This window comes from Lagopus leucura, unplaced genomic scaffold, assembly GCF_019238085.1.
Source record: "Lagopus leucura isolate 7727_CA_CO unplaced genomic scaffold, USGS_WTPT01 Super-Scaffold_100009, whole genome shotgun sequence".
NCBI classification, from domain to species: domain Eukaryota; kingdom Metazoa; phylum Chordata; class Aves; order Galliformes; family Phasianidae; genus Lagopus; species Lagopus leucura.
The window spans coordinates 20999214-21022327 of NW_024962266.1; the positions used below are offsets into that span (position 1 = coordinate 20999214).

Consider the following 23114-nt stretch of genomic DNA (forward strand, 5'->3'; position numbering starts at 1 on the left):
GTGCTTTTCTCTCTGGTGCTACTTTAAGAAAAGAAAAACCCTTACAGGAAGTTCTTTCTAAAGGTCAAAAGAAATCCCTTCTGAAGGGAGCAGGTTTGCATTTTACACACATTGTCAGTGGAGCCTTCTTAGCCAGCTCATTTCCCAGGTCTTTAACCAGCCAGCCTGCCTGGAGCAGTGAGATTTCTTCTCGTGTCAAATCACTTGGCTGCACATGGGAGAGAAGTCCTTTCACAGGGAGAATTTGGAAAACTCTCAAATCTTCTTTATTCCCACATGCTGTCCCTCACTGCCTCATCTCCAGGACACCATGTTGGGTTAAGCCCAGAAGGAGCACAGAAAGCTGACAGCACCCATCCTACACACACACACACACACACACACACACACACACACACTTTCTAACCCTTCCCCATAACACAACTTAAGACATTTATAATCAGGTCTGGAAAGGATCCCTGGAGCTGTTCAAGAACCGTGAGGATGCAACACTGAGGGACGTGGTCAGTGGCCATGGTGGGGATGGGTTGGACTGGGTGATCTTAGAGTTCTTTTCCATTCTACCCCATTGCCAGAGAAGCTGAATTCAGAGCAGAGGTAACATGAACTCCTAAGGATGCCCTTCTCTTGAAGTTAGTTGCCCAGGCTGGAGAATCAAGCAGGACAGCATAGTGCACAATAAAAATAAAGAAGCTACCTTAGGGCACATCCATAAGGTACCAACAGACTGGAAGAGCAGGCAAGCCAAATGCTTAATGAGCGCAATTACTTTAATGAGTCTGTCTTTTCCAAAATCCACATTGCACATATATAAATAGTATTCTCCTTTTTAAAAAACTCTCACAATAGAAACTGTGACTTGGAGCACAAGAAAGCCTCCCTGTCTCCTGCTGCACAAGAAGGAGGCACAAATTCACAATGACGTCAGTACAGGCAATCACAGCTACAAACAGACATGGAAATCCCAAAAAGATATCAAAAGGAAAAAGCAGAGCTTCCATGCTTTGGAAAGCAGCAGGTGTTCCTGTGTGGGATCTGCCATTGTTTTACCCATCCTGATAGCATTTCATGATACAACCACAATAAGGAGCAATTCCAGTACACATACTCCAGACTCAGTTTTCAAGCCTCCAATGAGTAGAAGAGGAATTTGCACAGTTACCACTTGATTTTACTACTTTTTGCCTTCAAGTGCCCAAAGAAAAAGCACTGCAGTAACTGTATTCATGTGGGCAATGTTTCTGAAGGACCTTCAGAGCTTTGTATGCTATTCCAAAATGCTGGTGAGCCAGTAACCTGGGGGCCAAACCTGGACCAACAAGTTATTCTGCTTATTTCCTATAGCAATTACCAGCAGGTGAAAACCACTGAAGCCTTTAGTTCAGTGCTACAGTTCCCACAAGCCAAACAGAAGTCAGTGCTGGAAACAGATCACCTGTGAAGACAAGCTCTGAAGGAGATCATGCAGAGATCAGACCAGGCAGACCTCTCCACCTTCAAGCAGTCTGCAGATTCAGGTGTGCTGATACCAACCCTCCTGCTTCCCAATGTTGCTCATCAGTATAGCAGCTCTAGGGAGCTGGGAGCAGCTGTTTTCCCTCCTGCACAGGCAGGCAGCTGGGTGCACAGCAATTAAATGATTTGCCCAGGACCTGGAGGCTAAAGCATAGATTTGAGCCTACATCTTCCCAGGCATGAATCCTTCTGCTTCTGCTCCCCCTAGCCAGTAGGCTAAAAATCACAAGTGTAATTCCATGATGTAGAAGAAACTGCCAGTGGCAGCAAACTGTTGGAGCATTCAAGCCACAGTTCTCGCTTCCCTCTTGTAGAAGAATGAAATTCAGCCATCAGCTCCATGATGGCTACCCAGAGCAACCAGGACCCCATGCTTGGACTTCACCACAGCTTCTCTGTGATCCCCATTTGCCATCACTTATCCCAACACAACAGTCATACAGCCCTTGCTGTCTGCTTTGCAGGTCTGTTGGTGGCCCAGGAGAACCTTGGGCACATCACAGCCTTCCCTTCTCCTCTAGCATCTTCCCTTCAGCCCCTCATATACCTATGCGCTGGCCTCAGGCTCAGCCTAGCAAAGCACTGATTCTGGGCTGAATGAGTTGCTGGTCAAGCTGAGAAGCATTGCCTCCCTCTAACAGCAAGTGATGTGAAGTACCATAGGAAACAGATGACTGAAAGAAATGAGATAAAGACTCCAGAAAAGTCTCAGTGCATTGGGGAGGCATAAGCTGTTTGCTGGCCCTTCTAATTCAGGAGCTTGGGGATTCAAGGGGGAGATGTAGGGTGCATGCTGAAAATAAAACAAGAACAGGGATCTGCACAGCCTCTCATTAAGTTGTGCAACTCCATGCTGCAGGAATGTGGATGATACAATTTGACAGAAGGAATCCATTCAGAGCTGCTTAATACAAGGCATCACTTCCAGCTCAAGAAGCTCTAAGCAATTATGTGTTGGAGGCTGGGGAGCACTTTAGACAAGATACACTCAAAAATCCATCCTCCTGCTGCTGCCTTCCAGAGGTCTCCTTCCTCACTGGTCCCACATCTCATCAAATATGTGAATTTTCATGAAAAAAATGAGGTCCATTAGCACAGCATTTCTTACCAGGGAAGAATACAACAGCAATAATCAGCACCCTGTGCACAGCTCAGAGTCTTTCTGAGCTGAAGGTACCTTTGTGTTGAGTGACTCTTCAAGAATTCTCTTCTGCAAACTCATCCCATTGACCTGCAAGCCCAGGAGCACTTTCAGCAGCCAGTTTCCTGCAGCAAGGAGTTCCATACCTGGTTGCTCACTGCATGCAATAGATCTGGCAGCCTCCTCAGGAAAGAAGATACCATCAGCATCTTCCTGCACAGCTCTACTGAAACCCATTCAGCAATTTGTCCCCTGCTCCAAGCTGATGTGTCCCATCAGGCCCAACTTCCATAAAATGATGGGACGGAAGATGCCTCCCCCAGCACTGAGAGCATAAGCATTGCCCAAAGATTTCATTTGCAGGGCCCTCCCAATCTCCATTTACCCCAGGAGTTTGTTACCAAGGATTCAGCAATGCTGACCTTCTAAGATACACCCTGCATTGAGCAGCATCACTGCAATCCAGCATGATCAAAACAAGGAAAATGCCAATTCTAGCAGTGATCCCTATGATTGTCTCTTATAACAGACAGTAAAGTCACCCAAACGAAGGAAAAATGGGGCAAGGATTTCCAAAGGAAGGGAGACTGCTTCACACTGCTTTTTCAATAGTAAACACATACATTATGTCCCTACTGCCACAAAGCCTGGCCCTAAAATGCTGAAATCTTCTTGTGACCGAGTGGCAGCAAGATGTAATTTACTGCATTCCTGCTTCTATTATATCCAAGAATTGCTTCACTTTTGAAGAGAAAGAGCTGTCATTTGTCAGCCCCATGTAGCCATCACATTGCTGCCTCCTGCTAGAGGAATTATTTCATCCTCCTCTTCTAATCTCTTCTCCCAAAAGCCAGTCTTTCCCAGGAACTGTCCAGTTCACCCTTTCACAGTGACATCATTAGCAGTTTTCTTCACAAAGCCCTAATGGGCATGTTCCTATCAGCAAAAAATCTGGAGTTGTCATGCTGTTTCATCCCTCTTCCTTCAATTGATTCAGAGAAGCCTGTCTGCCTGCTGGCTTGTCACAAGCACTTTCCCCCCCACCTCTGACCAATGGTACACCTCAGATTCCAGCCCACCCATCGCAGCATCTGTCTGGCTGCTAACAAAACTCTGCCTGGGTTTAGGATGTGGCCAGGTCCCTGGGCAGGTTGAGCTGTATTGCCTCTCCTCCTGGTGTGTACTTGGCCACTGGCCCATTGCCTTCCATGGTGAAGAGTTTGCAAGTCTTCGTGTTCTCATGGACTGGTGTGGACTTTTTTGAGGAGATGGGGGAATTTGTGGGGCTCAGCTGAACAGCAGTGGTATCCTGCACCGTGTGCTCGCTAGTTTCAATTTCAAAGGCAGTGTTGCCAGGTTTGATGAGACCAATGTTGGAGCCTGGTTTGGATTTTCTGGCCCCATGAGCAGGCGGCCTCCGGCTGCAGATGCAGCAGGCACCAAAGAACGTGAAGGCCACGACCAGCAAGATGGGTCCAATGATGATGGGAGGGTTGTTCACGGGGAGGAAGGTCCCAAATGCAAATGCTCCCACTAGGGTAATGTTGATCCCTGCCAGCATGATGCAAAGTCCACACGCACAGCAGAGGGCAGGGGAGGGGAGGCCCTGAGGTCGTGTCTTTTTCTGGCTGGGTTTCTGGGTCAAAGAGGCACTGCTCTTTTCACTGAACATGTTGAGGTGAGTCTTGGAGGTCACTTCAGTCCTTACAGGGTATATACAATGCTGAGAAGGCTATTTCTGGTCTTCTGCTCCTTTGAAATCACTACAGAGGAAGAAAAGAGCATGCAACTGTTACAGCAAGAAACCAAGAGCAACTTTCCACCACCAGCTCTTCTCCATGTTTGCTGGTACCAACAACAAAGTACAAATCCAAACCTGCTCTCAAATCTGTGCTCTCCCTGACCCAATGGCTTTAGCCATCCATGTGGATGAAGTCCAACTGAATCTAAGCACATGATGGCCCAGAGCCAAGGCTTTGGCTCTGCCTCACACTGCTCATCATCACCCAGACAACACCTGTCCAAAATAGCAAACCCCAGTACTGCTGGGAACAGCCCTCACCACAATGTGAATGCAATATACTAGAGGAGGATAAGGGTACCAAGTTACAACAAGAAGCGGGGTTGCTGCTCCATCATTCAGTTGTCCTGTATTCAGGCCAGTATTTCAGCTAGTGGAGAATAAAAAGCACCAGAAGGCAGTTCAGGACATTCCAAATTGCCCAGCATACACAGGTTGAGTCAACTATTAAGAAAACCTGAGCTAATGGTTAAATGTGTAGCAAGACTAACTCCATCTACACTCACAGAAGTCAACGATGAGGTGGAAAAATGAATCTGTGTCCCTAGGGCATTTGTGGGGCTTAGTCTGCTAGACTTCTTTTTCTACCTTGCATCACACTGCAGTGGGTGTGATCACAGGAGATGATGCAGAAGGGGTCAGGTAGTCTGCTTCAGCAAGTGTAAAACCAAACTGATGCAGTTTTCCTGCAGGAGTGCCACCATCTCCTGGATGCAGGATCATGGCAAATGAGAAAGTTAAGTTAGAGGAGAGCTTGCATAGGAATCTACCCTTTCCTAGTACCAAAGGCAGGAATACATGTCCTTCACTGACAACAGCAGCTTGTCCATGGAAGAGGTTATTGGAGCTGGTTTTGAGTTCACTGAACTTTGCTGGAAAGCTAAATTTTCAGAAGCCAAATTGCCAGCAGTTTGCTGGTGGTGCCTTTGATTTTACAGGCAGGAGGGCAATTCTCATCCCAGCCTGATTGCAAACAACAACAGAGTGCTCTCTCATCTCTCTCATACTTCCCTGCCTGGCTCCTTAGCTTCTTTTCTCCTTTGCTGTCAAGTCACATTCATGAAGACTGCAGAGAGAAAACTGATACCACACAGGTTTCTAATGCAAGAGCCCAAAAATCACTGTTGTGTTATTAACACTCTGCAGCCACTACATTAAAATACAAACAAACAAATCACCAGTAACAGTAAAATGAACAAGGAAATAGAAACCCTTACCCACCAACATGCCAGTGGGATCAGTCAGCCATTTCCAGCACGTTTCCCAGGGAATCACATTTTCCCATACCTCCAGCTGAGGCAGAGCTCTCTGCTGCTGTCTCCAGTGCCATATCTCATTGCCTCTGCTCAGGCTTTCGTTTAGAGCTGAATGGAAGTGCAGCAGTGAACTTTCAGTGAAGTTCCTGCTCAATGAGACATCACCTGGAGCTGACAAGGATGGGCACACTGAAGGATGCAGCTCCTCCTCATCTGGGGAAGAGTCTGCAGGCAAAAATGTTTCAGAAGTGAAGATGTGTGAGAGTGGAAAGGCATTTTTCTTCATCAGACAGGCTAACAACATCTGTGCTTCTCCAGCAGCATCCTTTTATTCTGCTTGGGAACCTCAGCACATGGCTGTGAGCTAGAGCACCATTTTTGCCCCTTTCGCCAGCAAGGCAGCTTCTGGTTAAGCATCCACAAACTTCAAATCGTATCACAGGTTCACTCCACAGGGCTTGCTTTCTCCTGGCTCCTGTGAGAATATCCCTGATCCCAGGTGAGCTATCTGGGCTCTAATGGGATGGGTAAAAAACACCCATCACACAGCAGCTGTCACCTGTAGCTACTCCAAAGGGATCATGCTGGTTTCCGGCTGCTATCAAGGCTGCGTTGATAGCAACCAGCACAGCCCCTAACAGCTCAGTTCCTCTGCCTGGCAATGTGTGTTGATGGCTGTGGTTGAGTTCTGTCACCTTCTAGAGGTCAGATTTGATACCGTGGGGAGAGGTTGTCCCCCCCCCTCTCCCCCATCCCCTATATAGTCACAGGAACCCACTGATGGGGATTTGCCCTCACTGTTATCTTTCCAAAGGAAATCTGGCAGCTTTTACCTTCCTGCTTCCACTTCAGCCAAATCAACCAGCTCCAAAATAACCAGCTTTCTTTCCATTATCCTGTCCAGACTGATGAACTTCTTTTCCTTTAGGAAAAGTTCTTTTGGGAACTGTGTGAAACAAGTTCTTTCTTATCAGTTAGAATCTGGGGTTCTACTCCAAACAACATCTCAGCTTGAAATGCATTGGTGGCAAGCATTGCTATTGGGGAGAGTGAAATAGAAAAAGGAAAAAAGATGAGAAAAAAAAAAAAGCTGCATATCAAAACCAGAAATCCAGAGGATAGAGTGATTCCTTCTAGGGGAATATTCATCCCTCCCTATATCCTCATGGGGCCAAACAGAAGGTTTTATTCATAGCTCTGCGAGTTCCTAGAGCTCTGAGGACATTCTGACATATTCAGGCAGCATTTTATGGCTATCGTTTAAAGCCACACCAGCAGCACGCTCGGTTCCCTCTTAGCTGTAGCAAAGGGGATGGAGCTGTCATCTTTCCACCACAGCAGAACAGACCCCCAAGGAGTCCCCTTTCCAAAGGGGCAGCAAAGGAGCGGCTGTGAGCAGCACACAGAAATCCCAGTCAGACAGCTCCAGCCGCCCCCTGCGCGCACACAGATTCACGAACACAAGCAGGAAAAGCTTTTAGGGGAAGCACGGGACTTTTCCCTGGGCAAAGCGCTCGGGAAAGTCCCCTTGCGGTGTCACGGGGAGCCGCGGTGCATGGGAGCGGGGATGGTTACCTGCAGGTGCCCCGGGGGTCCCATTCAGCCTTCAGATAGCAGCGCCCAAGCCACAGCGGGTCCCGGCGAGGCCGGGATGAGGACGGCAGGTTCTCCCATGACCGCCTTCCTTCTCTTCCTCCAGAGCTGTGGAAACTTTGCTGGATGAGAACTCAGCAGGTGCCGAACGAGCCCGGCCGCATCTCCCCGCTTCCCTCCGTCCAGCCGAGCTGATGCTCTCCTTCTTGGTCAGGAGGGGCTCAGCCGCAGCTCCGCATCGTCGCTGCCTCCCCTTCCTCTCCAGCCCCGCCCGCTGTCCGGCAACCTCCCCGCCTCTCCCCCTGCCTACTTTTTATTCTCCTTTTCCTTCTTGAAAGCTGCAGCCTCCGCCCCTCCAGCCGCCGGAGGTGCCCGAAGCAGAACAGCCCCTTTTCCTCAGCAGAGGAAGGCTGCACCCCGCTAGGGGCAGCCCCGAGCCCCGGTGCGCGGCTCGCAGCCGTCCTGCAAAGATTTGGGAACGGCTGTGCTCGCTGCACGGGGACTTAAATGCTAAAGGCTGGAAGCGCGCTTTGCGAATGGAACAAATATCTGGTGTTAGGTGCTGAGCATCGTGGAGGGATGCAGGGCTAATTCCTGGCTTGGGGGGAACGCAGAAGGGTGCTGAGCCTCTGAGAGGTGGAAATGCTCAGGGTGTAAGAGCTGGTGAATTCAAAGAGCATCTTTGCAATAACACGGCTATCAGACCTAGTGTACACCCAAAGATATTGCTGGCATCTTTCTGCAAATATGCTAGACCCTGTTGCAAGCACAGCCAACGTCTTGGCTCCCACGTTAATAAACTAGCCAGCCTGCAGAGCTGGTGCCCACGGAAGGAAGGAAGGCTGCTCACTGTGAGCTGCAGAGAGCATAGGTTGTCCTTCCTCAGCTGTGCAGACACTCACATGCCCTCATCTGTGCCCACACTGCTGTAAGCAGCCTGGATGCTGCCAGCAGCAACTCAACAAAGGCTCTTCTTCAGCTTATTGCAGAAAAAAACCTACCCAAATCGAACATGATTCATTCTCTCCTTTTTAAAATGATTGCTTTCATGCTCAAGAGAGAGAGAGAAGAAGGAAAGATAGCACAGAGATGGAGAAAAACAAAGGTCAAAGGAGAAACTGCTGAAGAGGAACAAACACACACTTCTCTCTGTTCTCCAGGCACTACTCCAGCCTGCACGTTCTTAATCAAACAGCATTTTCTTTTGCATCCCATCTCACAGTTTGGCCTTGAAATCGAGGCAAAGACAAGCTTTGCAGAAGCTGGGCTCAGCCCTGCTGAGGTGGGCAGCTCTGCCTTCTCCCTGCCTGTGGCAGTGCTGTCAGCATACCCCAGGGGCTTGGCTGAGGGCACTGGGGAACCAGGAGAACAGCGTTGTTCAGACACATTGCCCAGCCTTCTTGAGTGAAACAACAGGGAAAACTAATTGCAGACATGCAGCATCTCTTGTAGGCATTCCCTGGCTCTGCAATGCGAGCTTCAGAATGGCTCAGTGCACTCACCCCCAGCAGAAAAGGATGAGGACACCGCTGCTTGGGCTTTGCTTGGTGCAACTCTGAGAGTCCCTCTTGCAGCAGAACTGTCACTGAGTGTTCACTGACTGTTGCTGGGTGAAAACTGGAGTGTTGAACTCCTGGCACAGCCCAGCAGAGCCCCTATGGAAATGGCCCCATAAAACATATCCATTCAAGAGATGGAATAGTACAGTCGTATAGAAAGATTCTGGCAGGGTCATTGATTCAAGTCCCCTGCTATCACGTTGTATAACAGCAATCAAAAAGTGCTCAGGCTTCTAATGGGGTCAATTAATAGCAAATGACCTGTGAGCCATTCCCTAATTGCATGAAGCAGTGATGAAGCAGGCTGCTTCCTCCAGGTTATTGCTGGCTGTTGTGTGACTCTCCATCACACTTTCAACTTAATGGGCCATAAACCCAATAAAAAGAGGAAGACTTTGCAGAAATGTGACATATATAGGGCTGCACTGAAGGAACAGTTCTGAGTTTCACATATGTGGCCCTCACAACCTGGCAGGCTGCATTCATGTGATTAAAACAACAGCTAATTCAAGAACTAAAATAAAAGCTAGATTTCTCACTGGTATAAATCAGAACAGATCCACTGCTTTGCAGAGCTCTGGTAGCTCATGAGCATTCATCATTTGCCAGGGGCTTTGCCAGTCTGATTTTGGGCTTACCAGGAAGCAGAAGCCCTGCCATGCTCAGCTCCCAGCCCTCTGCAGAATGCAGATCTATATGTCTGGAGATGCGGCTTGTTCTCATTTTCTGCTGAATTCCAACATCAAGTCAGAAGTTTATGAATGAGAGGCACAATTTGCCTGCTTGCTTTTTCCCATTGTCATTTCCTGAGCGTGGGTTTACACTGAAACCTGCCTTGAGTGCTCCTGCACCCAGAAAGACTGCCAGGAAGTTAGCATTGCAGCAGGATCCAGCTCTGGCTCATGGCTTAGTGCCCCTGACATCCAGAAAAAGGCAAGGCCAATTTCTGCAGCAGTGTTCACCTGTCTGTAACATCATGTATAGAAAGAAGGAGGCAAAAATAAAGCAGACCAGTGTTTGTCATTCTCAGAGGCTGCTGTGAAATTGCTGTGCAGGAGATTTAAACCCCCAGAGGAGGCAGCTCTGTGTACAGTGTGTAATTAAAATCACAGGACTCTGTCGTGGACTACAACAGCATTAGTGTGTTCAGAGCCAGCAGGGAGCCACAACTGGACCTGTCAGACACAGAAGACATGTGCAGCTCTGGGCTTACAAGGTCCCTACATTTGTGAGTGCTGGCAATGGCCAGAAGGGGAAAACTTGCTCTTGGCTTGCCATGGTTCTTGTTCTCTAAGGCTCTGATATTCCAGCCACTGAGGCAGAACAATAAGGAAGGTAGGTGTGTAGTCTGGTCCCCTCTCACCAGGGATGAAGCTTTTGTTGTTCCTGAATAGAAGAGACTTGCCAGCCATTCCCCCTTGCGTGGTGTCCCCCAGGACACTCACTGCAACTCAGCAGGGATAGCTTATACTTCCACTCTGCTCTTCCCATGAGCTTTCTCATCATGCACACCACTGTCTCCACGACCTAAAGCAGCTGGACCTGCTGTTCCCAAATCTCTTTGCAGGTGTTCCCATCCCCACACCAAAGCCCTTCAGAGCAGCGGTCTCTTTTGTTTGTCTGTGTGTTGCACTGTGTAGTGTGGGACCCTCATCCCAAGTTCCTGGTTGCTAATGCAATTCAAGGGCTTCATTATGGGCTCCAGAGCAGTGGCTTCAAATCCCCGCTCTGCAACAGACTCCCTGTCTGGGAGTCTTTCTCCCTTCAAGCAAAGTAAAAAAAAAAAGGCTTTATAGAATCATGGAATCACGAGGGTTAGAAAAGACCCTCTAAGATCCAGTCCAACCATCCACCTACCACTAATATTGCCCATTAGCCCATGTACCACATCTACAATGTCTTCCAGATATTCAAACCAATTTCTCCTTCCTAAGAAGACCTCTGGAAATGCTGAGAGCTGAAGAAAATCAGCTGGCAGCATCCTTGTTGGGGAAACATCTGTGCTAGCAACTCTTCTGTTACACAAACAGTACAGTAATTTTTAATGAAGCTTTCTCAAACAGGAGGAAATTAGCAGGTCACTTATCAGCAAGGGGCAAATATTTGTAATTAGCTTTCAGAGAGATTATGTCTCCTGTGTTTAATTCTCAAAGGTTCCCACTGGTAAACTAATTAACAAGAAGCTTCATTGGAAGAGCTGGCCTGAAGTTGTGTGGTTTTATTATCCCAGCAGGCAGTTTGCTCTCCTGTTGCACGTGGCTGTCTCTACTGGGCAGAGCAGGCCAGTGAGGAGTTGATCAGGAAGAGGCAAAAAAGACCAGAAATGATGGTTCAGTGGCTTTCCTGTTCAAACTGTTGTAAATATGAAGCCCAAAAACAGATTTAATGTAGCTCTGTGGGCCAACAAGAAGAGACTTAATTTCCATCTCTTGTATCTGCCTGATGGTCAGCTCGCAGCACACCAGACCACAAGAGACACTAATTATCATCAGCATAAATCACAGTACTCCAGCCAGTTTCGATTCCTGAACAATATTGCTTTGAGGAATGTCAGGCTGAACGTTGTCAACAGATGGTGTTTCTCTCTGGAGAAGAGTCTTGTCCTTAATCAGACCAACATTATTTAGGGCAATGATGCCCTTGTTTCTCACCCAACTTTTTTAACCCAACCTCTGAGGCTCTACACATCTACTGTGATGAGTAAGACCTGGAAATACAGCCAATGCTGAAAAGCAGTTCATGGTCCCTCCAAGGTGTTTTACACCTTGGACAAAGGTGAGATGCCTTGAAAGTTTTTCTGCCTTGCAAAATCTGCTGGGTCTCTTATGGTTCAATCTGCAGTACAACAGCAGAAAGCTTCGCAAGTCTTTAACTCTTCAGAGTAGAGAAATAAACCAAACTCCTGTAAAAATTAGAGGTCAGAATGGGGATTCCTCACTTGTCCTTATGTGAAACTCTGGAAACCTTTTCAAAGCGTATCGTATTTCCTTAAAAGCAGGGTGCATAAAAAGAAAGCCAGGGAGACTATTTGGATCATTCTGTGCTTTAGACAGATCCCACATCACTTCATGGAAGAGGCTGCAGTGATTTGAGTGAACTGTGAACAAGGTCTGCAGGATGCTGCCTTGTGAATGTTTATCCTCTGGTAGAGAGCAGATGTCCACGGACACCATATGGGATATCAAGTTACAACATGGCACAGCACAGATCATTAATCACACCCTTAAATGAACTGATTATAAGGTCATCACGTCAAACATTTCCTAGCATCATTGTGCTTGCACAAGTTTTATTTTACATAGAGCCTGGGGAAGCATCTGGTTAAAGAACTTGACTCTGACCCATTAGCTCTGCCACAAGTCACTCTCATAATACATTTAATCTTTCTGTTTCTCAGTTCCTACACCACCACCTCAATGTAATCATGAAGCAAACAGGTTCCCTTCTCCCTTGAAGTATCTGCTGTCTGGATAAATTCAGCTCTCAAACAGAACAGATCAGAAATGCTGTGTTTATCTATAGCAGACATAGCCACACAAGTGCCCCACATCAGACCCCATAACTACCCACTTGTATTTAGGGAGCAACTGCTTCCCACAGGTTTGAGATCAACTGTATATAATAAACATCTCTTTGCCTTCAAGAGCATGACCCAGAGGGAGGAAAGATCCCATGACAGCTATGAACAGTTAAGAGAAAGCATTACCCACCCACTGCACTTGGGTAGACAACTGGTGGGGCGGGATGGCAGCTATAGAAGCATCATTTTGTAGATAGGCTTTAATGGTTTGTTAGGTTTAGGAGTCACTGATGGGCACATCTCATTTCCCTATATGTGCAGTCCCTACATGTGCACAGTCTGCACATGGGATGGGAAAGGGAAAATACAATTTCCCATGTGCAGACTATGCACATGTAGGGAAAAGCTGAGCCTGCATGCTGCCTTTACCATTGTCAAGACCCTACAAACTCCTACACCCAACAAACTAATTAAGACCAGTGAGAAATTAAGCACTGGACTCTCACCTAAACTTCAGCACCAGCACAACATGAAATTCCAATTCAATTTCACATCCTTTATTAACAAGACTTGTGGAGCTGAGAAATCGAAGCATCATTTGAAGCTGATGTTGGCTTACAGAAGCTCTTTCCTGACGAATCCTCCAGTGACACAGATGGGAGCAGAGCCAGACACCCCTTCTTCATCACCCCGTCCACCACCACATCAGCAGTTGTAATTAGAGATGCAAGCAATACGAATGAAGAAGAGAAAGACAAAAAAATAACAGCAGGAAACAGCTTGGACTGGTGTTTCTGTGACTGTCTGAAAGCAGTAAGACGGTCTCTAATAACTAGATTCCCCTCCATGTTCTTACAGATGCCTATTTATTTCCCTGTAACAGGAGAGGTGTCTATAGAGGCACAGGAAAACTGCTCATCAGCTGCTCTGAGCATCTCCCCCAGGGCTTCTCTCCTCCTTACAAGCCCCACATCTCTATCTCCAGCCTTTTAACATCAGCTTACCCAGGAGGAAGCTGGTCCTTACTTATGCCTGGGTGCAGCAAGGAGGCGGGCATTTTTCACATTTAACCCCATTTAGTAAAAATCAGAGGGAAACACTCCCCCCATCCCTATCTCACCTGGGAGAGATCTTCTGTTGGCTCCTCTGCATTCCTGAATGGGTGTGATTTGTTGCTGTGAGGATTGAAAATGCACTCGTTCTTCCCTTGGAGATTTTCAGTTCGCTGCTGGGGACTGTACAATATCTACTCATCTCAGTGGGAAATGGTGTATATCTCACAGAAAGAGCAAGAAGCCAAAGCACTGAATACATGCATTCCTCCTACAATTCTGTCTGCAACTGGAGATTATTCCTGATTCAATAGCATGGTTATCCCAGCTTCTGGGGAGGAAGATTGAATCAATGATTAATTTAAAGCAATTTATACCTTTCAGCCATTCAAGCACGTTTCCCACGTCTGAGATCAATGCCTGGAAATCCATGACTATTTCAGATGGAGTAATTTATCCCCTGTCCACAGCAACATCCCTGGGACTGAGGAAGCAGCTCAACTCTCGGCTCAGCCCAAGTGCAGTTTGGTGGTGTTTTGGGTTTACTCAGTGAAAAGAGGTTGTTGTGGCTTAGGAAATGAGATGTGCCCATCCCTTCCTCCATCTGCCCAAGTGGCATCTTAGGTGTGACACAGCCTCTACGCACCTTGCTCAGAGCCCTTCTGCAAAACAGTTAATTCCATTTCGAGCCTCCCTAGCTCATCTGCTTGGCTATAAACCCTCCTGCTCTGCACCTTGCTTCAAGCCTCCAGTCAGCTGAATGACCAGAGAATAGAAATAGCAGCCAATGGACTGAGCTGACAGTGAGACAGTTTTATGGGCAACATAAAGTTGTCTCCAATGCTTGAGCAGCTGTGCCTGTGTGGGGAGAAAGCAGCAGAAGAGAGCAGGGCTTGGCTGCAGGAGGAATGGAAATATTAATCCAATAAAATTTCCCCGGATAGCACTTTATAGGCTGGTTATATCACAAGTGGCATGTGTGTTAGAAAGCATTAATAAAGCCTGCAGTAAAAGCTGGTAGGATTCAGAGGAAACATTACGCATGGATTTATGGGTCTGCTGCAAAACTTCATTCTCCCAGTACTGAGGCTGGGTCCTGGCAGACAGAACTTGGGGTGGGCTGGAAGCTCTCTAAAACAGGCAGGAGGGAAAAGCTGGGGAGGAGGAGAATCTCTTGGGGTGGCAGAATCTCAATAGGACATCAAGCTGAAATGAAGGAAAGGAAGTCAACGTAAAGGATGGAGAAAAATAGCTGGCAGCTTGTTAGGGAGCTACTCAAAGAAATAAATGCCTTGATCTCTTAGAGAGAGTGCCAGCTTACACATCTCCTGCTTGTCATCATTTGTTTTCAATTTGCTCAGCCTATAATTGGTTAAGCAGGCTGTCCATAAGGTACCATCTCAGCGTTGGCTATCATACAAGGTGCTGCTCTTATCCAGGAACACAGAGAAACATACCAACATCAAGAGTAGGAATGCAGCTAGGAGAGCTGCTGATTTCACTGAGAAAATACTAAACATAAATTGTGGCCCGCTTCCATCCTGTAACACTTTGAGCTCCCTGGAACATTAAGACATCACAGTGCAATTAGGACATCATGCAGAGCAAAGATGAAAGGCCACAGAAATAACACAGCAATGCAGCTCATAGTGGGGACCCAGGTAAGAAGTCAGAAAACCCAACCCATGCAGCGTGCCAGGCTGCAGCTTCAGGTCCCCAAAGCCTCCTGCAGCTACTAAAAGAAACTGGATTCACTGCAAAACCCACTGAGCAACAATCAGGCCCGAGAGCAGACAGCTCACGCAAAAACATGACTCTACCATGCGAAGAAATGGATTTCTCAGCCTGCTTTAAACACTCAAGGACAGCTACAGTCTCTGAATATAAATAACAAAAGGCATTTGGCTGTTTAGATGTTTTATTAGAGGAGGAAAGAGGCAAGATTTAGAGCAGAACAGCTTTTGGTTTATGTAGAAAAGGGATCCTCAATGAAGTATCAGCTTCTGACAACTGCTGAAGCCTTATGTGCCCTGTACACCCCCCAGGAAAACCAGAAACCAGAGGGGTTGGACACCCGAGTGTGATTCACCCAGCAGGGAAGCACACGAGGACGACTTCAGGTGCAAAATCCCCCCAGGCTCCCATTTTCTCCTGTCTTTTTCTTTCTGCCAAACTCACTGTGGTAGGCAGCACTGCTTCTGGGGAAGTTGCATTCAGACCCTTCTCAAGATGCTCTCTGGCTCCTTTTGCTGCTGCTTGGAGCAGAGCCCTGTAGCTCCAGCACTGCAGGTGCTGACTGCCTGCTGTGTTAATGTGCCCAGCCCTGCTGCACGAGTACTTACACACGTCAGCTGGGTCCAACAAGGACAAATGCCAATTTCAGTGTGCCAGAAGCAATCTCTGTCAAACAACACACTGCTCAGCTCACCCACAGGTGAGCCCATAGAAAACAGAGGAGCAAAGGGACTATGCAGCCCACATGAAAGCTTTTAACCACGCTCTTGTAATGTTTCTATAGCCAGGTGCAATCCTCAGAGCCCAGAACTCTGCAGGTGCAAGAGAAAGTTTGTCTGTCCACATGTGATTTGCAATGAAATGAGACAATTCTGTGGCCAGCAGTTCCCACAAGCTCTAGGCGACCCTTGCAGGTACAGGGAGGCTGCAGGTTTAAACCCCTCTCTGGCATCAAACATGACCATTTGCCCCAGAACAGCATCCAGTTTTCTTCTCCTTCCTTCACTTTACCACCTTCTGGGTCTTCCAGGCTGCAGGAGCAGGGCAAGGCTGCCTGGAAAGCATGCCAGTAGGGTGTGGAAGGCTTCATGATGATTTTTTTGGTGAAGATGGGAGAATAGTAGAATCATTAAGGTTGGAAAAGATCTCTAAGATCATCCAGTCCAATCATCCACCTACCACTAATATTGCCACTTAAGTACCGCATCTAAAGATCTGGCAATAGAAAGCAGAAGATGGTAGAAACAGACATTCAACACCTGCTGCAGTGTTGTGTCACTGATTCAGTAGGCAGGAACTCTTTCCAAGATTGCTGATACATCCCGTTCAGAAAGCTCAGACTTTCCAAGTGATATTTATTATAGGATGAAGATTAACTGCTGTTTCTGTAAGTCTTGTGAGGGCAGTGTGACCCAGCGTTTTTCACCTACTCTCCTGTTTTCATCTGTCAGAGGAAGCAAATATCAGCTCTCGGAGGCCAGACGTCTTCTACTCAGGTTTCACCACCAACTAATTATTATAAGGGGATAGGAAATAGAAACCAGCCTGGATCATGCCAGATGCGGGCTGGGAAAATTCTCAAGTCCATCTTCTGTGGTAAAGCTGTCTACTACAAGCTGAACGAGAAAGATGATTAAAGATAGCTGTTATTGCAGCTTAGAGCCAACAGAGACAGCTTGTACTGGGAGGGAAGTACAACACACTGTGCTTGAGGAAGTCTGCTTAAGTGTTAGATTACATTTGCTCAGAAAACTATCAGGCTGAAAGATGGAAAGATTCAAATGTTTGGGCCCCCAAACAGCAGCAAAACAAGGGAAAGCTGAGCATAGGAAGTGCAGCAGGGTAGGATCACACATAGGATAACAGACATCTTGCTACTTGCTTCTTGGCTTCCTAGCAAGGCTAGTGCATGTATCCCACACTCAGGTCTTGCAGACCCAATGGGTGGGCATGACTGGTGTCCAGCCCATACAAAGGATGATGACACAGGGAAAATCCTTGTCCTGCCTTTGACAGAAACACATTAAAACAAAGTGGCTCACTTAGGATCACACCACAATGCTGTGGTAGGGCTGAGGCTTAAACCTGCTCTTCTTTCAACCACTCTCACCAAGACCATGCTGATGAAGACTTTGTCCTCATTTTCTTTCTGTAGCGAAACATATGATATACATCTTGCTCAGGTGGCCAAGATGGCCTACAGAGCCCTGCTGTGTGCAGGACTGGGGAAGAGACTGTGCCCCTGTACTTGGTTCTGGGGTGACCACATCTCAAATACTGGTTCAGTTTTGAAACCAACACCCCTCCACTTGTCCCAGTCCTTTTGCATTAAGTTTCCCGATGCTCAGAGCAGAAGAGGATGTGGCTCTGCAGCTGCTTTTAAATCTCCCAGCCAATTTGGGAGGGTGGCTGTGTTTGTACAAGTTTTTGAAAATGTAAGCTGCTAAGCAGAGAGTGAAAAATAAATCTAACTGGAAGAAGGGCAACATTTGGCTGCTGTCAAGTGAACCTAGATAGAAAATGTGAATGTCTAGGCCAGACCAGATGAGCACCGTTCTGCAAATGCTCACTGCTAACACAGCCAAGGCAATTGCATCAGCACAGAACAGAAGCTGGCACAGGTACTCCCGTATTTGTAACAGTCTCCATCCCACAGTAGCTGCTTTGGTTGTAAGCCATGAAGCAGGAAAGACAATTCTTCTGCAGTCTTCACAAGGAGACATTCAGAACTCTGCATTATTGCCAGAGTCCTTAACAGCCCATAAATAGAGCACTTGTGTTGAGAGGCAGTCTATCATTCCCACTCACACTGCCAGAAGCTGCCCTCCCATAAGCACAGCAAGAGCACTGCGGAGTAAAGGACCTTGGCCCTCTAGAGCTGGTGCCTTGTTGCAGCTGGTAGCTGCAAGGCCCTGGAATCTGGGAAGGGGGAAAAAGAAACAAAGCAGCAGGGGCGCAAAAAGGATCTGAGGACAGGAACACGGCTCAAATTAGAGATGCTAGAGAAAGCAAACAGATTTCAAGAGTCAAAGTCTCTATGGAGTCCCTCTGGGAAAGAAAAACGTTGCTTTCAGTGAATGCATTTTTAAAATACATTTCTAAAGAACAGTAGGTATTTTGCTGTGTTTCAGAAATCCCAACACGTGTGGCTGGGTATTGTAGGCTTGGTCCCCAGCTTCTGTCTGCAAGTAAGACAATGGGAAAAATCTGTATTCCAATCTGTGAATGTTCACACAAACAGCAGCACAGCTTCAATTAATATAATTAGCAGTCATAATATTTTTCTGTTCTTACAGCTGTGAAAACACAGATGCCTCAAACTGCATTGTGGACATTATGTCCTCTTGCAGTGCATGAAACCGCGGCCACAACAAAACCTCTTCCTGAAGGGTTTTCAATGGGAAACTCAGGAGAACGTATGATTTGGTGTTTCATGAGAGCCTGTGGCTCTTTACTCCAGCTTTAGAAACAGTCTAATTAGATCCAATAAATCCTGACCACAATGGTGAGAAACTCTGTGTCGGTTGAAGCTTCCTGGATAGGAAATGATGTTATATGACACAATGCATTTAAAGGTGTGATTTTGAGACCTTGATAGCTCTGGAATAAGTCCTGAGTAGGGACCAAGGATGCAGAATGAAAGATGCTGTGGATGTGTGTCCAGAGAGCAAGAGTCAAAAAGACATATTATCCCAGTAATGTACATAGACACATGGTAGTAATCATTAACTGCAGTCAACTGTATTATCTCTTCATGTTCTCTTCTCCTGCGGATCTAATAATTTGTCTCATCCTACACCTTAAGAGACCTGATAGCTGGGAGATGTAACGAGTGAAATCTCACACCACAAGACATCATTAATTTGACTACTCCTACTCGAGACTGTTTGTTTTTCTCCAACACAAGGCAGAAACATTTAAAACCTTGACATACAGTCATGGAAACAAATGAACCAAGACAGCCCCAGTGCTGCCTATGTCCTAAAAGACCAAGAACATCCCTCACTGCCTCAGTACCCCCCATACCTGACTTTTCTCACTGTGTTTTCTCTTTGGTTTGTTTGAAGAAAGAAACTGAAATGAAGATTGTTTCTACCAAAAGATGGTGGCAGCAGCTCCAAAGCTCTTGTGAGCTACAGAAAGTCAAAGAGGATGAGCTGCTGAATGAAAGCACAGATAGTGCTTGGTGTCATCAGAGGACCTCCTGGGAAGAGCTGAGCCCTGCACGTCCCAAAAATTACGAGTGTAAATTGATACGTGCTCCTTCGCTTCACAGAATCCGTGCGTCATATGAGGCAGGGGTAGCTGTTACCACGGTAACTAATCTGATCTTTATTTTAATTTTTGCTATAGTCAGATCACATCAGATAGGAAATAGCCACAAACAGAACCAGAGCAGTTGTATGTGTGAACATATGCACAGCATTTATACATAATTGTGTACGTGGCTGTGGCTAAATGCAAAAAAAAAAAAAAAACCAGGAGTTTTTATATGGGGAATATAATTTTTAAAGTAGAATCGAATTGGACTCCATTTCAGACACAAAAAGAGACCTGCATGCACAGCCATCATGTTGAGTGTAACTGAGCCACCTTGTGGGAGCTTACTGGCCTATGGGAATACTTCTATACTTAGTGTACAGAGAAGTACCTTATCCCGCCCCAAACTGCCTGCCTTCTCATTCTGAAAGCTCTTGAATTGCAGATACCAAAATGCCTCAGGCTCTGAGCAGAGAGGTGTGCAGTGCCTGAGGCACAAATCCCCTTATGAACAGAGCTGGCATAGCAGAAGTTCCCTAATGGAAGATATGGAGAGATGGAAAATCTCAAGCTTGTTCCCAAGGGATTCAGGCACCTGTGTGGCCCCCAGTTATGTACTCTCTTTAGGCCATTGTCCCCACCACAGGCTTCCAAATATCACAAGGCTGATCCTCTCGGCCTCTGAACTGGCATAGTTTTCAGGGCATAATCAGAACTAAGCTGTTTTATGTCTATGTTGTTCCTTCAGAATCCTTTAACAGACTGATCATGGGGTTTATTTCAGGTTATTCCGAGTAGGAGAGCCAGATTTTCCAAGAAGTAATCAAACTCTGATACTACTGCTTTCCAGAAGGAACATCCTAGCCTCTGGCAAGGGGTTACAGGTCCAGAAAATATACTAGTTATATGTTTGCTTCAGCATCTCCTCCTGGCCACTGACAGGACCAGAGTGCAGAGTCAGACAAAGCTACCTTGACCCAAAACAGCCTTTCTAACTCTTAGCCATAAGCCAAGAGGTTCCAACCTCCAACCTAGAGGACAGAGGCATTACTTACTCTTCCCTACATTAATTGTTAAACCAGGTCCTTATTTTGAGCACTGGTCTCTTGTTGCACGTGAGGATACAAGCTGGAGTCACAGAACAACAGAAGCTGTTTCCTAAAATTGAAGATCTTCTCTGAAGCAGTGATTTAATTTAAGCAAATGAGATAGGTGTTCAGAGAGAGGTGGATGTTTGTGCCTGGAACAAGAACAAGCAGAGGAAGCAGTTCAGTAAATGATACGTTTTTAAGTATTTTTAGTAATGCAATGCAGCTGTAAGAGGAAAACAAAGGAGGAAGAGCAAGAAACAATGAAAATGAGTTCAGATTCAAGAAAATGGGATCACATCAAAGTGAGCTCCCAAACAGCACTTGGAAGTACAAGATAGAATATGCCCATTCCTATGGTCTCATGGACCAGCAGGAGACCTAAGCCCAGAGCGGGGCTGACAGAACCCCATTCCAGAAGATATTAATGACATACCATCAAGCCAAATCACTCTCTGTCCACCTGTTACTGGCTGCTGCTGGGAACCTTACCACCACCTCCAACTGCAAAAACAGCAGCTGCAATCAATAACGTGCAGACACTCTCAATTGCTCATCTCTGCAGCCATCTGGCTTCATATCACACATATCCATGCAATGCAAAGCAGAAGGTTATTTTAGTTCCTGCCACCAAGAGATGAAGGATAGACTAAGAGATAAGCAAGACTGATGGGAAACAGAAGATAGATTAGAAACAAGCAAGAGTCAAAAGGTAGGGTGCTCAACACTTGAGTGCAAATGAAAGGGGATCAATCTACCTTTTTTAAGTCAGCATTCCCTCTAGGGAGCACTCCATTAGGCATCTCAGAGTCATTCATTTTGGCTGTTTTCTTTTTTTATTATTTTTATCCATCTTCATTTTTCTTCATTTTAGTGTCCTTTCCCCATATTTTGAGCGCAAACAAACCGAAGTTAGATCTTTAATCATTTTATTTTAGTGTAGTTCCCAGAATGTCTCTACTGCAATGCTGACTGCATGACTGCATCTTCGAAAGATCACAGCAATCACAGGCCAGATGAGTGGGATTTTAATTTCCAGTTAAAATCAGTTGAGCTCAATCCAGAACCCCCAAGTTTTGCCTAGCTCTGCCATTCAGCTCCGTGCTCTGCATTCTGTGTGAATACTGGCAACACAACAGGAAAGAAATTAGAAAACGTACTTTCTGTGCACACAGTTAAGATAATGATATTAAGCTCATGCAGCTCTCAGTGTAATTTAAGTTCAGCTCCAGAATTTCTCTGGGAGGAGATTCAAGAGGCCCTCATCCTGTGCAAGCTGGGAACCTTACCACCACCTCATGAGGACATCTTGCATGAGGACATCTGAGCCACATCAGCTTCATAGGTCTCCATTCCCTCATCCCTGAAATGTGAGTGATGGTGATACCTCTGGATGAAAAGCTCTATTTATTAAATTCTCATCTCTTGCCTGTTCCATCACGAACACATCTTTGCTTCAAAAATGGAGATGTTGACATTGTTTGCACCCTCCCCACAACTAAACTGTTGCTTAACAAGGAAGTAGCTCTTCCTTAAGCAAGCATTCTTGGAGCTGGATGCTATTGGATATCTAGACAGTTCTGAAAGGGTTTCACTGTCAAGTCCTTAAGGGATAGAAATGTGTCAGACATCCTGACCAGCATCTTTGTAGCTTTCTCTTTGATAGAAGACAATGGTCTACTCCCAGGACTTTGTTTCTGCCTGTGCTTTGCTGGCTCCTGTGCTCTGCAAGCAATAGGACAGTGTGCTAACATTTCACTTCTGCCTAGAGAAGCACAAGCCTTCTGCATTAATCTGAATGAAAAACAAAGACTTTTAGCACTGCCATGGTATTCACTGGTTCTCTGGCAGCTTTTTAACTACGTATATAACATCTAACAGCAAAATGTGATTCATCCTGAGTTTAAGCACCCGCACCCAGAGCACCAGTTAAGCTAATGTAAAGCGGGCCCAGAATACTATCTTGGTGCCCTTATCTTGCATGTTACCTTAGGTAGGTTCCTGCTTCCCAACCAGCTTACATTTCCGCCTGATTCCCAAGTTCTGAGAGCTGTCATCCCGAAAAGGAAATGAGAAACCTTGCACGTATCCTCACCTGCTTGGAGATCTTGTAGGACCATGCAGGCACCAAGAGCTGCTGCTCCAGTAAGCAGAGATGGGGATCCAGGAAAGACAAAATGCACAGAGAGCCAAGGACTAAATATTCACCTGAAACATATCGGTGTGAATCTTAGTCTGAACGAACTCAAGCCAATAGGGGATTAATCTATGTGCAAAATGTCATGGTCATTTTTTTAAACTCTGCTCTGTGTCACATGGACTGTAAAACCTTCAGGCTAAAAAACAATAAATAAAAAACAAGCTGGGAAAGAAAAAAATCGCTTTGTATACAAACCTTGATTCACATAAACATGAAAGAAAATCAGAGCTGTGAACAGATTCACCTACACCTATCTTCCAAATTAGCACAGCTGTGTCTCTTGGGAGAATTAACATCCATTCTCGCATATATCATTTCTCATTGCAGATACTGCGAGGCAGAGGGAAATTGCATGAGATTTCTGTGTATTGTCATCCATTCCTTCAAGGCACACA

At 46.2% G+C, this 23114-nt stretch overlaps 1 protein-coding gene across 5 annotated transcripts; it reads right to left on the reverse strand.

Moving 5' to 3' along the window:
- Nucleotides 1-801: 801 nt before the first annotated feature.
- On the reverse strand, nt 802-7628 carry TMEM275 (transmembrane protein 275). Of its 5 annotated transcripts, XM_042873712.1 has the most exons (4): nt 7617-7628; nt 7289-7414; nt 5675-5938; nt 802-4419 (listed from the first exon to the last, which is right to left on the reverse strand). In XM_042873712.1, the coding sequence occupies exon 4, from the start codon at nt 4326-4328 to the stop codon at nt 3780-3782; it is 549 nt and encodes a 182-aa protein (XP_042729646.1). In that variant the 5' UTR covers nt 4329-4419; nt 5675-5938; nt 7289-7414; nt 7617-7628; the 3' UTR covers nt 802-3779. The 5 variants fall into 5 exon arrangements, with proteins under 5 accessions (XP_042729646.1, XP_042729649.1, XP_042729648.1 ...); XM_042873715.1 differs by lacking the exon at nt 7617-7628 and having other exon boundaries at nt 5745-5938; nt 7289-7580; XM_042873714.1 differs by lacking the exon at nt 7617-7628 and having other exon boundaries at nt 5679-5938; nt 7289-7580.
- Between the last annotated feature and the right edge of the window lie 15486 nt (nt 7629-23114).